Source organism: Tenrec ecaudatus, chromosome 1 (assembly GCF_050624435.1).
Source record: "Tenrec ecaudatus isolate mTenEca1 chromosome 1, mTenEca1.hap1, whole genome shotgun sequence".
In the NCBI taxonomy this organism is placed as follows: domain Eukaryota; kingdom Metazoa; phylum Chordata; class Mammalia; order Afrosoricida; family Tenrecidae; genus Tenrec; species Tenrec ecaudatus.
Genome location: NC_134530.1, coordinates 165,525,567 through 165,539,628, shown reverse-complemented (window position 1 = coordinate 165,539,628; position 14,062 = coordinate 165,525,567). Strand labels below are relative to the sequence as shown.

The 14,062-nt window shown below is 47.3% G+C and overlaps 1 protein-coding gene across 2 annotated transcripts in view; it reads right to left on the bottom strand.

Annotated features, from left to right (window-relative positions):
- Positions 1-11,664: 11,664 nt before the first annotated feature.
- The window catches only part of DAP3 (death associated protein 3), a 33,081-nt gene continuing 30,683 nt past the window's right edge, over positions 11,665-14,062 (bottom strand). For both annotated transcript variants that reach the window (XM_075562893.1, XM_075562885.1), the window contains exons 12-13: positions 13,008-13,125; positions 11,665-11,964 (exon numbers count right to left, since the gene is read on the bottom strand). In XM_075562893.1, coding sequence (XP_075419008.1) covers positions 11,879-11,964; positions 13,008-13,125 — 204 coding nt within the window. In that variant the 3' untranslated portion in view covers positions 11,665-11,878. The remainder of the gene's footprint in view (positions 11,965-13,007; positions 13,126-14,062) is intronic.

Below are 14,062 nucleotides of genomic sequence, written 5' to 3'. Positions count from 1 at the left end.
AACAATCAAAAGTTCATGAGAGAGGGGGGAGCGGGAGGGAGGGGAAAACACGAGGAGCTGATGCCAGGGGCTTAGGTGGAGAGCAAATGTTTTCAGAACAACGAGGGCAATGAATGTACAAATGTGCTTTACACAATTGATGTATGTATGGATTGTGATAAGAGCTGTATGAGCCCCTAATGAAACGATTAAAGAGACATCATTTCCACAGGTTCTCCCCTCAACAGCTAGGCTGCCTTAAAGTGAGCACATGGTGGGTTCCATCTCCCTGTAGAAGCAGACATTGTCCTTTGGGGCTCTCTTCCCACCGTGACATCCAACTCCCTTGGACTTTCCCCCAATGCAGGTAATTAGGTGATATCTTAAGGAACCTTAATGTAGACACCACCCACCTTGTGATGCATGTCAGTACTGAATATGCATGTCTTAGGCTACCTATAAACGCCCCAAGATAGTAAGGGCTCACTCTCACTTCTCCCAGTTCTGTGTGGTACATCAAGGGGAGCTGAGGTGAGCATGCTACCACCAAATGTGTCTGACTCCTTTATTTTACATATATCACCGCTGTACATTTGCACCGTCTGGCCCTGCAGCTGTTGGAGGCTGGTTTCCTCTGACATTAGGTGGCTGGTTCCAAACCTTTCAGACTTCAAGCACTACTCACCAAAGCAGGTCGTAGCACATCGTCTTCAGGAATCATGTTGTGCCAGATGTGTGTTGATGTCCTGAGTCTAGGGGCCCTTGCCTTTGATCCTAAGAACTTTGTTCTGTGAGATGTTTGGTCCCGTCTGATCCATCCATGACTTGGATCCTTTGTGAGCTCTATTGCCTCTATGAATATACACAGAGTGCCTGCCAACCTGTCTCTTCAGGCACAGGTGCTCCCCCCTAGACTCCCACCCCTCTTCCTGTATTGCACAGGCTCGTCTGTGAAAATCTCGGGACCATAGTCAGCCGCCTGCCTTTGTCTCGGTCCCGTCTTACCAAGTCCTCCCATATTGTACGTTGCCCTTTCCTTCGCCTCTATGAACACGTGTCTTCTATCTAGCTATAGTTTTTTCTCCCTTCCTCTCCCATTGCTGGTACCTTCAAAGATTATTTTTAATGTGTGTGTGTGTGTACAAACCTTTTCTTGTCTTTGTTCTTTCTACCTTTCTTTTTTAATAATGGTGGTCTCTCTCATAGAATATTTTTCATTTTGTCATGGACTTCTTTCACTCAGCAAAGTGTCCTCCAAATTAACTCAGGGCATGAGATGTTTCTGAGGCCGGGTGTTACTCTTTCCTGTTGCATGGTCGATGCCATGGTGTGCACGTAGCAGGTCACCCATCCGCCCATGGATGGGCACAGACAGATGTCCGTCTGTCTGCCATGATTAAGGGGGTGCCTATGTCTACTCAAATAACTGCTTATGGTTGTAGGGTGTCTAGCTGGGACTAGGATTGCTGGATTTTAGCTTTCTAAAGAAGTCTTGTATCATTTTTTAGCTTTCTAAGGAAGTCTTGTATCATTTTTTAGCTTTCTAAGGAAGTCTTGTATCATTTTCCATAGAGGCTGTACCATTTTATATTCCCACTAGCAATGTATAAGAATTCTAATTTCGAAAGAAAGAAAGAAATAAAAAGCTCTAATCCCTTCACAACCTCATCAGCATTAGCGTCATTATTGCGGGGGTGAAATACAATCACATTGCAGTTTTGATTGGCTTCTCTGTAATGGCACAATGGTACACATTCCCCAATTACCTTCCTTGGTGAACTGTCCATATCCCTTGCTTTTTAAAATTTTAGTGTTTAGTAATCAAGTTTTGCCCTTTTATGACATTCTTAGTATTTTAATCATTGCATGAACCACTTTCTTAATTTCCTTTGTTAGCACAGGCATAGGAATAGGAGTGAGTTTCATATTTTGCTTTGTCTCTTTTTTTAAGATGCTTGACAGTTCTAGCAGGTAAGAGGGGGAGGCTCATAAAATGTCACACGTACAGAGCCACCTGAAAACATGCCCTTTCCTCTTCCTTCCAATCCAGGGGCTGGATTAAGTTCCAAGAGGTCAGCTGTGCACTGGGTGTAGCCTGGAGGAAATTCACCTTGTGCTGGGAGGACTCGGGGCGCAGCAGAAGGTCTTACGAAAGAGAAGGAGGTAAGGTACATGACGGCAGCATACTGGTCCCCGTTGTCGGGCGCTCTGTGGGCTGGTGATGTTGGTGCTACTGCAGCCAGAGTTGGTGGAGGAAGTGAGAGGGCAGTGTGGTGGTGGCAGCAGCGATCGCTGAGAAGATAGTGGCAGGAGCCCAGCAAGAGGAAGGGAGGGAGGGACGGAGCAGATGTGCCACCTGCCTGAGTGGCCTGGCCCCCTAGTTACACCCTCTGCATGTCCACTCACTGGAAAAGTCAGAGAGCCTGTGGTCAAAGACATGCCCTCTGCCTCACCTGCCTGGAAGTGCTGGATGAGCCTGGGTTTGGCATCTTTAAACCCGTTTCTCCTCCCCACTCCCCACCGCCATTAAAAACAACCCCCCCAGGGCCATCCCGTCATTTCTGACTCACAGCGCGCTGTCGGGGTTCCCCAGACGGCACATGAGTATAGGAGCAGGCAGTCTCTTCTTTCCCCCGGAACCACTGGTAGCTTTCAGCCAACGGCCTTATGTATTGATGGCCTGATGCCCCACCCACAGAGCCATCGGCAGCTGCTTTCCCTGTAAAAACGAACACCTTATGAAACTGTTCGTCTGCGTCGACGAGAGAAACAAATCTAGGGAGACTCATATGTGTATAAGAGCGAGCTTTATATACATGAGCCATTGAACATTGAGGAAACATCGCAGCCCCGTCCAGATCAAGTCCTTAAGTCCGATATTAGCCCATATTTCCAATTTCAATCTATAAAGTCCTCTTCAGACTCATGAAACACATGCAATGACGCTGAATACAGGAAGATCGCAGGCCAGTGGGTGGGAAGTCTTGTGGAGCCTGTGGTGGTGGAAGCATCTCAGCGCTGGCGGGGGTCTCCATGTGGCTCCTCCAGCTCCAGGGCTCTGGCTCAATCAGCATAGCTCCATGTGTCTTCTCACCAAGAATGTCTCGCAGGGAGTGAGTGTGGCCCGCCTCCAACGAGCTATTGATCTCCTTAGCGTCTCCAGATGAGGTCATCAAACTGCGACCTGATCGACAGGCTAAACCCCACCCCTTCACTCATAAATCTCAAACTGACAACAGATTATGTAACTACCAAAGCAACTATGGGTGTATATGTGGTCAGGTGATCCCTAGCTATTAACACTAATGAATACCTGTATTTGGAAAACGAAAAACACTGCCCATATTTAGCAAACTATAAAAGTATTACGGTATACTGTAAATAAATGAAACACCTTAATATTCTATCTTATTAAAAATAAAGCATCAAGATGGCATTTGGATGGAGGAAGAGAGAAGAAGCCATCTCTTTCATAGCCTCTGTCACAGGTAAGGTTCTGGCTTGCCAATGAGACGTAGGCCCTAGAGAGTGGACACCTTCTGTAAGAGTGGAGGCATCTTGCTTGCTCGGGAAGTGGGAGAACTTGAGTTTCGGGGTTCCCATGTCACGGTCCTTAGTAGAGGGGTCCACAGCAGCCCTGCTGTCTGTAGGAGGTTCGGGTGCTCTCAGCGGGGGTAGAACTTATGATACTCTGGTCCTTTTGGAGAATTTGTTTAATTCTTTTAAAATTACATCAGTCACTTAATTTACAAGAAGCAATCCCGAGAGACACAATTTCCAATTTATGTGGGAAAACCATGATATAAAAGGAATGTACTGTTGTGTTAAAGAAAAAAAAAGTTTTTGTATAGTGTCGGGGCAGCCAGCCCCTAACAAATCATCATGGGTCCAGTAGGTGCAATAGTACAGCGATAATAAGTAAAGATTATAGTAAAGTTGTAGAAAATATGAGAGATAGTAGAGAGAGTAAAATGAAGGAGTCAGATACATTTCATGGTAGCATGCTCACCTCAGCTCCTCTTGGTGGTGCAGGGCAGAAGGGAGAGAGAGATTCATTACTAACCAAGGCTTCTTTATCTTTGGGGGGCAACCAAGCCCCCTAGTTACAGGTGAAGACACGTCACAGGAAGGGGGTGTACTGTAGGTATTACAGTAATGGGAGGGGGAGGATCTAGGGGTATACATGCAATAGGAAGGAAGGTATTGGGGGTACACATGGGACAAGATGGGCGGACCCTAGAGTCATGATGGCGGCCTACCCTTGATTTCCCTGGAGCTGGAGACTTTATTTAGCCTCAGCTTTCAAGGGAAGCGATCCACTGTCCCTAGGCAGGGAGAGGGCCCTACCTATTGTGGGAGACACAATGGTGTCTGCTTGCTCTGGATGGCTGGTGTCTTCAGGGAGGTAACCTGACCATCATTCCCCATTAGTTGCAAGCAGTGTCTTCCCCCATCTAACATATACTTGGGGGAGATGGCGGGAGAAACCTTTGTTTCCCACAGTATAGAATGGGTACAATGTGGAAGTAGAGCTAGTCCTTGTAAAAGGGAAATTGGAGAGAGGAATGGATGATGATTTTCCATTTTATGTTTTTTTTTATGGTTTCAATTTTTAAAAAACCATTGTGATTGGGTGGCTTACAGAGCAAATCAGCTTTCCATTCAACAATTCATACACATTTTTTCTGATCCAAAAAAAATTACTATTCTGTGGTGTGGACCTCCCTAGCATTATTGGTCCCTGTATAAACTCGCCTGTTTGGGGGCTGAGCACTGAGCCATGGAAATGAGTTCACTTCCAGACCTGGAGAGTGATGAAGCTTAGTCTCAGGAATCCCACCAGTCTCTTTCCAACCCGTGGCCCTAGTCTTGGTTATGATTTTGAGTTTTGTTCCACAGTTTTGTCCTACTCTCTGGTATAGTGGTTACACATTGGGCTGTTAACCACAAGGTCAGCAGTTCAAAACCACCAGCTGCTCCTTGGGAGAAAGACAGAGTTTTCTACTCCCCAAAAGAGTTACAGCTCCAAAAACTCACCGGGGCAGTTCTGCCCTGTCCTATAGGGTCACTGTGAGTTGGAATGCTAGATGCCAGTGAGTTTGTAAATTTGTTTGAGATCTAGGACCTTCTCATGTGATTCCTTTTAGAGCGGTTGGTGGTGTTAGCCAGATTCCCTCAACCGCTTTGGTCTCAGGGTGGTGGGGACTGGTGTCCGTGTGGTCTAGTGAGCCATCACACCCCTTGTTATCTTAGGGCTTCAATGCCCTCCATTCTCCTTTCCTCTGGAGGAGAGGCCCATCGACCTTAATTGACAGCTCAAACGCCTTTAAGACCCCAGTTAGTACTCATCAAGGTAGGACGTGTAATATTATCTTTGCGGGGAAAAAAAAATCTTTGTGGACCAAGTTATGCCAATTGACCTTGGTGTATCTGGAGAGCCTGGGCCTGAGCCCTCAGGTCTCCCGTGCACGCCCTCTTTGCCGTCCCGACACGTGGTTCTCAGCCTTCCTCATGCAGTTCCTCATGTGGTGCTGACCCCCCAACCATCAAATCATTTTCATTGCTACTTCATCACTGTCATTTTGCTACTGTGATGAATCGTAATGTAAATATCTGCTATGCAGGATGTATCTTCATTGTTACAAATTGAACATAATTAAAGCATAGCAATTAATCATAAAACAATGTAATTATATATGGTGAAATATTTACCGTATGTTTTCCAATGGTCTTAGGCGACCCCTGTGAAAGAGTCGTCCGATCCCCGTGCCCCAGGGGGTTGCGAGCCACAGGGTGAGGGCCGCTGCTCTACACCCATGTTAAAATGCGGGGCACTTCTTTTAGTGTGCAAATATCTTCTTCGCACTTTACAATAGCAGTCTCGTACCAGACGGAGTGTGTGGCTGACCTACTTCCCTGGCAGGTTCATCGTGCTGTGAAGTGTCTTGCAGATTCCGTTACTGGTTAGCATTGTATCACATCCCATCTATGTGAACGGACCAGGTTCTTTTTCCCACTTAGGCGTTTGGGTGCTTTCCATCTTACTGCCATCATGTTGCGAGGAGCGTGTGTGTGTGTGTGTGTGTGTGTGTGTTTATATTCATGTCACAGCTCCTTCTTCTCTAGGACTGTTGGCGCATATATTGTTTCTATTTCCAACTTTTTACGGGGCGCCATGTTAGTTTCACCAACAGTGTGCGTGGGCTCAGGCTCTCTGCCTCCCCAGCACTGTTGTTGGGATTTGGCTGTGAAGGTTGGGCGGGGCGGTATCTCATTCCCACTCGCGTCGCTCTTCGCTTCCTTCATGTTGCCTGCCTGCCTGCCTGAGTGTCGTCTTTGGTGAAGTAGTTATTCATGTCTTTTGTCCATTAAAAAATGACTATTCTTTTTCCCTTGCTGTTTGAAGTTTTTTGGAAGTCTTAGAGATTAGTCCCTTGCCTGATACGCTGTTGCACCCCGATTTCTCCCAGGATTGGGGTTCTCCCTTTGCGCTGTTAAACACATAGCAGTCTAACTTCCAGGTGTCAGTCATCTGCCTTCTGCCTTGTTTCTGTTTGACAGTGTGTGTATACGCTGTAGTAGGACCCTAATTTCCTGTTTCCCACAGATTTTTATGGTTCCGATTTTACATTTTTTTTTGAAGAACTAGAGTTTATTTTAGGCTTTTGGTTTGTATTAAATTTGTGTGCCTGTGCGTGTGTACATGTGTGCACACGCGCCTATGTGTGCATGCCGTGCAGTTTGTCACCCTGAACTGTCTCTACTGTGACGCAGACATTCGCAGTTGACAGATGGCCTTCTGCTGTCGGGACCCAGGCTGGTTGTGACTATGCCACGTGGCCAGAGCTGTCCAGCTGAGCTCGGCTGGCAGCCTGTGTCCATGCCGATTTTACATTGACATCTCTGTTGCGTTCCTATTTTTTTTCTGTGACGAGTCCTGTTTCATACTTCTGAAGGTGGAAGTCCAGTTCTGAGAGTAATGCTTGTTAAAGACAATCTCTTTTGCCCACGACTGGGTTTTGAGTGCTTGTCAAAGTTCCTGGATGGAAGGATTTACTTCTGGAGCCTCAGTTCCGTCCCCCAGTGTCTGTCCTGTACCAGCGTGAGCCTCTCGTGACTAGTGTGTTATGTTTTGAGAGCAGGAAGTGAGAGGCCTTTTACATTTTTATTCTTCAGCAGTGGTTTGCCCTAAAAAAGGTGCTTTGCTTCTCTGGGGTCTTTCTTTCTTTCCATGCGAAACTGGTGCTTAGTCTGTCTCTTAAGGATGGCACTGGGATGTGAATCAGGATCACGTTACATTCATAGGTGACTGGGTAATATTGACATTTACAAAATGTTAACACTTCCTATTCACGAGTATAGTACATTTCCCCTCTTACACGGCATGGTCTACCTTCTACGGTAGGTCTCTTTGGGTTTACCTTTTGTTTTTCTGGTTAAATTATTCCTAAGTGTTTCATTTTTGGGTGGCTATTGTAACTGACATTCTTTTCTACGTTGTCTTTGTGAATGAAAAGGAATGACTGATTTTTAAAATCAATTTATTAGGGGTTCATACAACTCATCGCAATGCATACATACATCAATCGTGTAAAGCACATTTGTACATTCATTGCCCTCATCATCCTCAAAACATTTTCTCTCCACTTAAGGCCCTGGCATCAGCTTATTTCCCCCCCTCCCTCATGAACCCTTGATAATTTATAAATTATTATTTTGTCACATCTTGCCCTGCCCGACGTCTCCCTTCACCCACTTTTCTGCTGTCCATCCCCCAGGGAAGAGGTTATATGTAGAACCTTGTAACTGATTCCCCCCTTTCCACCCCACTCTCCCTCCACACTCCCAGTATCGCCACTCACATCACTGGTTCTGAAGGGATCATCTGCCCTGGATTCCCTGTTTCCATTTCCTATCTGTACCAGTGTACATACATCCTCTGGTCCAGTCAAATTTGTAAGGTAGAATTGGGATGATAGTGGGAGGGGAGGTAGCATTTAGGAACTAGAGGAAAGTTGTATTTTTCATCATTGCTACACTGCACCCTGACTGGCTCATCTCCTCCCCAAGACCCTTCTGTAAGGGGATGTCCAGTGGCCTCCAAATGGGCTTTGGGTCTCCACTCTGCATTCCCCCCTTCATTCACAAGGATAGGATTTTTTGTTCTGATGATGCCTGATCCTTTCGACACCTCGTGATCACACAGGCTGGTGTGCTTCCTCCATGTGGGCTTTGTTGCTTCTGAACTAGATGGCCACTGTTTACCAGCAAGCCTTTTAAGACACCAGACGCTATATCTTTTGATAGCCAGATACCATCAGCTTTCTTCACATTTTTTTATTCACCCACTTTGACTTCAGCGATTGTGTCGAGAAGGTGAGCATCATGGAATGCCAGTTTAAAAGAACAAAAGTATTCTTGTATTGAGGGAGGACTTGAGTGGAGGCCCAATGTCCATCTGCTACCTTAGTAATAAACCTATAAATATATGCACATAGATCTATTTCTCCATCCTCATATATATTTACACATGTACATGTCTTTATTTAGACCTCTATAAATTCCCTTTACCTCCTAGCTCTTTCCTCTATATCCTTTGACTTTCCTCTTGTCCCACTATCAAGCTCAACCTTCATTTGGGTCTCAGTAATTCCTCTTGGTTACATTACCCTTAATCACACCCTACCAGGCCTCCTACACCCTCCTCACCACTAATTTGGATCACTTGTTGTTCCCTTGTCCCTGGGTTTGTTAACACTACTACCTCCCCCCACCCTTGTCCCCCGGAACTGTTGGTCCCATTTATTTTCTCCTCCAGATTGTTCATCCAGCCTATCTTATTTAAACAGACCTGCGGAGATAATAACACGCACACAAACAAGACAGAGCAAAACCAAGCAACAAAGTAAAACAAAACACCACCACCACCAAACCAAAGACAAACAAAACAAAGCATAAGAAAGAAAAGCTTGTAGTTAGTTCAAGGACTATTTATTGGCCTTTAAGAGTGTTTTCTAGTCGAGCCTGTTGGGGTGCCATCCTTGGCCCCAAAGTCTATTTTCGGGATTCCCTGGGGACTTTGTTGCTCTGTTCCCCTTGCTGTTCTGTTCCACTCCATTTTGCCTCAGTGTGGTGAGATCAGATCGGACAGAGTTCCAACACTGTCTTCAGTGTTGTCCCCTGTAGGGCTGAGTCAGTGAGGGATGTTGTGTCTCGGAGTGGGCCGGCCATATCGTCCTCAAGGCCTGATGGGCCAGGATGTGCTCCACTCTTCCTTCCCCTTCATTTGCTCCTGTGTGCTCTGATCAGACATGTCCCTTTCCCTGAGATGTAGCTTCAGTGCTGTCCTCTGAAATAAAGTCTTCTGGGGGGTGGGGCAGGTTCGCCTGATTCTTAATGTTGGTCTCATAGTATGATTTAAATATTGTAACGTGTACTTGACGTAACGCATTTTACACATGGAGAGAGCCTCAGAACCAAGGAGAAATTGGACTGGTACTACATAATGGAGGTAAAGAAGAATATGTCTGGAATCCAGGAGATCACATAGGCCGACTCTTAGTGTTACCATGCCCTGTTATTAAAGTAAATGGTAAGTTGCAGCAACCCAATCCTAACAGGACTTATAATGACCCAGACCCCTCAGGAATGAAGGTCCGGGTCACCCCGCCAGGCCAACAACCACAGCCAGCTGAGGTGCTTGCTGAGGGCAAAGGTACTACAGAATGGGTAGCAGGAGAAGGTAGTTCTACCTATCAATTACGACCACGTGATCAATTGCAAAAGTGAGGCTTGTAATTGTCAATGTATTTTCTTTGGATGTGATTATTGCATATAGTTCCTTTGTTCAAGTATATCAGATATAATTTGACTCAGTGTGTTTTCATCTATATGTATGATAGATGATTAATGATAAGTATAAGTGTGATTTCATTAATATCTGGAAATTATATAAGTATGTATTGGTAAAGAATTGTGTACAGGTGCCAGGCTGGCAAGGGGTGGATTGCTATAGTTTATTGTGCCAGCCTGGCCGATAAACACAAGTAGGATTAACTGAAGGGCAGAGGGATAAATGGCTTGCTTGTTCTGTGCCTCAGTTTAAAGGGGTACACTACCTGTGGGATGCCTAGCCTGTGGACTGTGTCGCTGTAAGCTGAGGTCCCTTTAAGCCCACATGATTGGAATGTTCATCTCTGGAGCTGGGGACTGACAGTTGATGACAGTTGGGGACCTGCCTTGCTGTTTGCTGCCTGAGTATATATAGCCCAGCTCTCTCTACAGAAGGGGACTGGCAACTGGTGGCTCTCAAAACTTGAAGGACTGCTTGTGTCTCACTGCTTTATAATTTAACTATTAATTTCTTGTATTATATATCTGTATATTATTTAACGGTTCATTTCTTGAATTATATATCTATCTTTATAAATATATTGATATATAATTACTAGCAATCTGGTTTGTCTCTCTAGAGAACCCTGTCCAATACAGGTGCTTTACTCAATTGATGTATGTATAGATTGTGATAAGAGTTGTATGAGCCCCAATAAATATATAAAATTAAAAAAAAGAAGTAATCTAGCTGAGAAAAAAGGATGACTCCCATATGGATAGACCTTGTCTCTTACTGTGATTCTCAAAGCATTATAAAATCCAAGTTATAAAGACCAGTACTAACACCTAGTTAAGTACCTATGACGTGTCACTACCCTGCAGTGACTGGTGTCACTGTGATGGCGGAAGCTATGGCGTGGGTAGTTAAACCACCAGCAGGGTCACCTTTAGAGGACAAGTTTCAGTGGTGATGCGACTCAGACAGACGTGGAAAAGCCTGGTGAGCTGTCTCTGAGACCACGTGCTCCGCTCACCAGGCTGGAAGGCACTCCAAGTGCACAGTGGCCACAGAAAGGGGCTAAAGCCCGCCCACCCCCTGGAAGACCCCACAGGACTGAAGAGCTGCTGGCTGACGACCGGCAACAGTGTGTCAGGCACTTTACATACATGATGTCCTTCCCTCCGTCTCCTGCAAGTGTCATTCTGCAGAGAAGGACGGAGAGTTGCAGTCCCCAGTTCATGGGAAATCAGCTAAAACAGCTTTCCCTGTGCAGCTAGCTCATCGGGTAGCTCTAGGCAATGAGCCGGTTCTTTAGACTACACCGAGCTGGCACAGGGGAGGTCCGTCCCAGGGAATGAAATGCTGACTGATCCATAATCTCCCAAGGTGGCCCGGAGTCAGGATGCCTCGGCAGTGTTGCAGACAAGTGGAGGGAGTGGACAGCATACAGTGCGTGCAGAGTCGTAAGGCTAGATCTCAGAGGGCTGGCAGGAGGGGCCGGAGTTCCCACGCAGCTCTCAGGGACCCTCAGGCAGAAGAGGGGAGCGAGGGAGTGAGGGTGGCGGTGGCTGGGAAGGAGAAATTAAGCTGTGCATGTCGATCGCCTGGACTGTGTGGGCTGCAGGTTTCTGTAGGACCAAGTCTGTTAGACCGTGACACAGACATGGATTTTCTTAATGCCAAGACTGTGACAACATGTCAGGGGCTTCAGTGCAGAGCAAATGTTTTGAGGGCAATGGATGTATAAATGTGCTTTACACAATTGATGGATGTATGGATTGTGTTAAGAGTTGTATGAGCCCCCAATAAAATGATTGAAAACAAAATGTAAAAAAAAAATAACAACACACTTTACAAAAGATATTTACCTTTATTACAGGAGCAAAGGCATGGGTACGTTAAAAGCCACACTTAGTCCATTGGTTTGCCTTTCAGGAACAAGCTGTGCAATTGTGAAGACAGCTGGGCCCGAAGGAGCCCATCCAGTGACGGCCAGGAGCCGCTGTCCTGTGTTCCTGGGGCGTCCTCTGCCAGGGCTCCCAGGTGGCGTGCTGTGACCTCGGCCTAGAGGTGGGCACAGAGCCGCTCCAGCTGCTCAGGGTTTGCGTTACTCAGAAACAGCAGTTCCTGCAGCCCTTCCTTGGTGTGCGCTGTAAGGGGGTCAGACGGAGCACGGTGAGCCCCTTTGGTTGCAGCTGTACTTCCCAGAGACTCTGCCGCCAGAGGCCAGCTGCAGCCAGACGGCCCTTTCCCAAGGGAGGGACTTCTAGGTCCTTTACCTCATCCAAGGATTTCTCCCCTCTGCATAGTTTCCCCTTTGTCTCTATTCCTTGAATCCAGCACTCCTCCCTCCCTTCCGGTACTAGGCCTTTGTCCAAGCTCCCAGTCCCCGTGGGCGTCGCTCATTTTGTTTCCCAAATCCACCATGTTGCAGCTTCTTCTAGACTTTTCTCTCCACCCTTTGACAACCTACACTAATGACAGCTGACAGGACAGCCTCGCTCCTGTCCACAGGTGAGGGCAAGGGTAAAGTGACGAGCTGGAAGACTTTTGGTCAGAGTCAAACATGATCTGGGTTTGCAAAGCCTGGCTGCCCGCCTCCTCACTAATCCACCTGGCTCTCCCACAACTCAGAAGCACTGCCAGAGAGCGGATTCGGGTTTGGAGCGCCTCTGGAGGTCAGAGTGGACACTGTCCCTGTGGGTTTCTTTACGAGAGTCATAAATGTCCCCCATGAGGAGGGGTGGGTGGTTTTGAACTGTCGACTTTGCACGTAACCAGGATGCTAGCAGGGCTCCTCTGCAGGGCAGCCTGCACACGGTAAGGAGCATTTGGTGAATACCCCGGGACACCTGTCACTCAATCAAAGTTTGCTGTGTGATGAAGGACAGCGACAGCAGAGACTGCTGAGAACTGCCCTGTGGCTGCCTTTGGCCCACCTCCTCCTTTAGGACGAGCACTGTACTTGGGGTGAAGATAACCATTTAGGAAGAGATATAATCTCTCTTGTAAGTTAAACCTTAACACTCCCCACCCCCACCCGCTTCTGATACCATTTAATTAGCCAGAAATAAGTAAGGATAAAGTGGTAAGAGAATGACATGCAAGGCCAGGCTGCTGGGAGGGGCGAGATCAAGGCTCTGACTCAGAGAGCACACAGCCCTGAAAGAAACACAACACAAACAAATCTGACCTTTCTCATGCTGAAGCCAATTGTTCTCCAAATAGTATTGAATACAGCTTTCCCATTCTTTGGGGTTGTAGTTGGAGACCAGGATGGGGACAAAGGGGTCCAGGGCATCAAACCCTTCCTGGAGGGGGAAAAGCAGACAGCTTCAGCAGTGACACACCAGCAGAGGAGGAGCTACAGCCAAGCGCTCCGAGGGCCAGGGCTAGCTTTCTGTCCACTCTCGAGCCACTCAACATGGTAAACTGTAAATCCTACTCTCCAGGGGGCTACTGCGGCCAAGAGTCTGTGTGGCAACCCAAAGCTGCCAGCCCAAAGCTGCTAGCTCAGGGGGAGCAGCAGAGCAGGGTAGGGCTGACCCTCTTCAGCCCTACAGGCCCCTACAGCAGGTTGGGAAGAAGTCAGGGAGCATTAAACAATCCAGGCCCCCACTAGGTGGGCTTGAGTCAGCCAATGGGGTTAACCAATACCTTGGATCATGTCTCCCCAGGCAAAGGCTTTAAATATCTTCTTCTCTTCAGCCTTTGGCCCTCTCCCTGGGGCCCTGTCCTGTGTCCACTGGCAGGGTTGCGGTCTCTCTGGTCGCCACGTGGGGGAGAGCAGTCCCACGAGGTTGCTCAGGTTCAGTGAGTGGTGAGCCCAGTGTGGCTTCCGCGCGGTTTGCCACGCTTCCCCCAAATAGGGTGCACTTTTGAGACTGTAAAATCTGAAGCCTCTCCCGTCCTTTATGAAAACACACTGCATCACAAGCTTGGCTTCAGTGTGAATTCTTTCTCATGTGCAGCCAAGAACCAAGGTATTTCCTACCAGAGAACTCAATCACTGCCACCTGTTTCTCCTGGTGGGTTTGAACAGACGCCTTTTGCGTGGCAGCTGGGCACCTTACTACTGCACCACCAGGAATCCTGAGGCCATGGCAGCCTCTACTATAAAGCCAGCTAGCTTTCTACCCAGACGTAAAGGACCGGTGGGAGAAACAAAGATGTCACAAGGTGTGCCTAATCCGTTGTCAAGGGTTTCCTCCTGCTTGAAGCGATCCCCACTGCTCCAGGAGGCGGCGG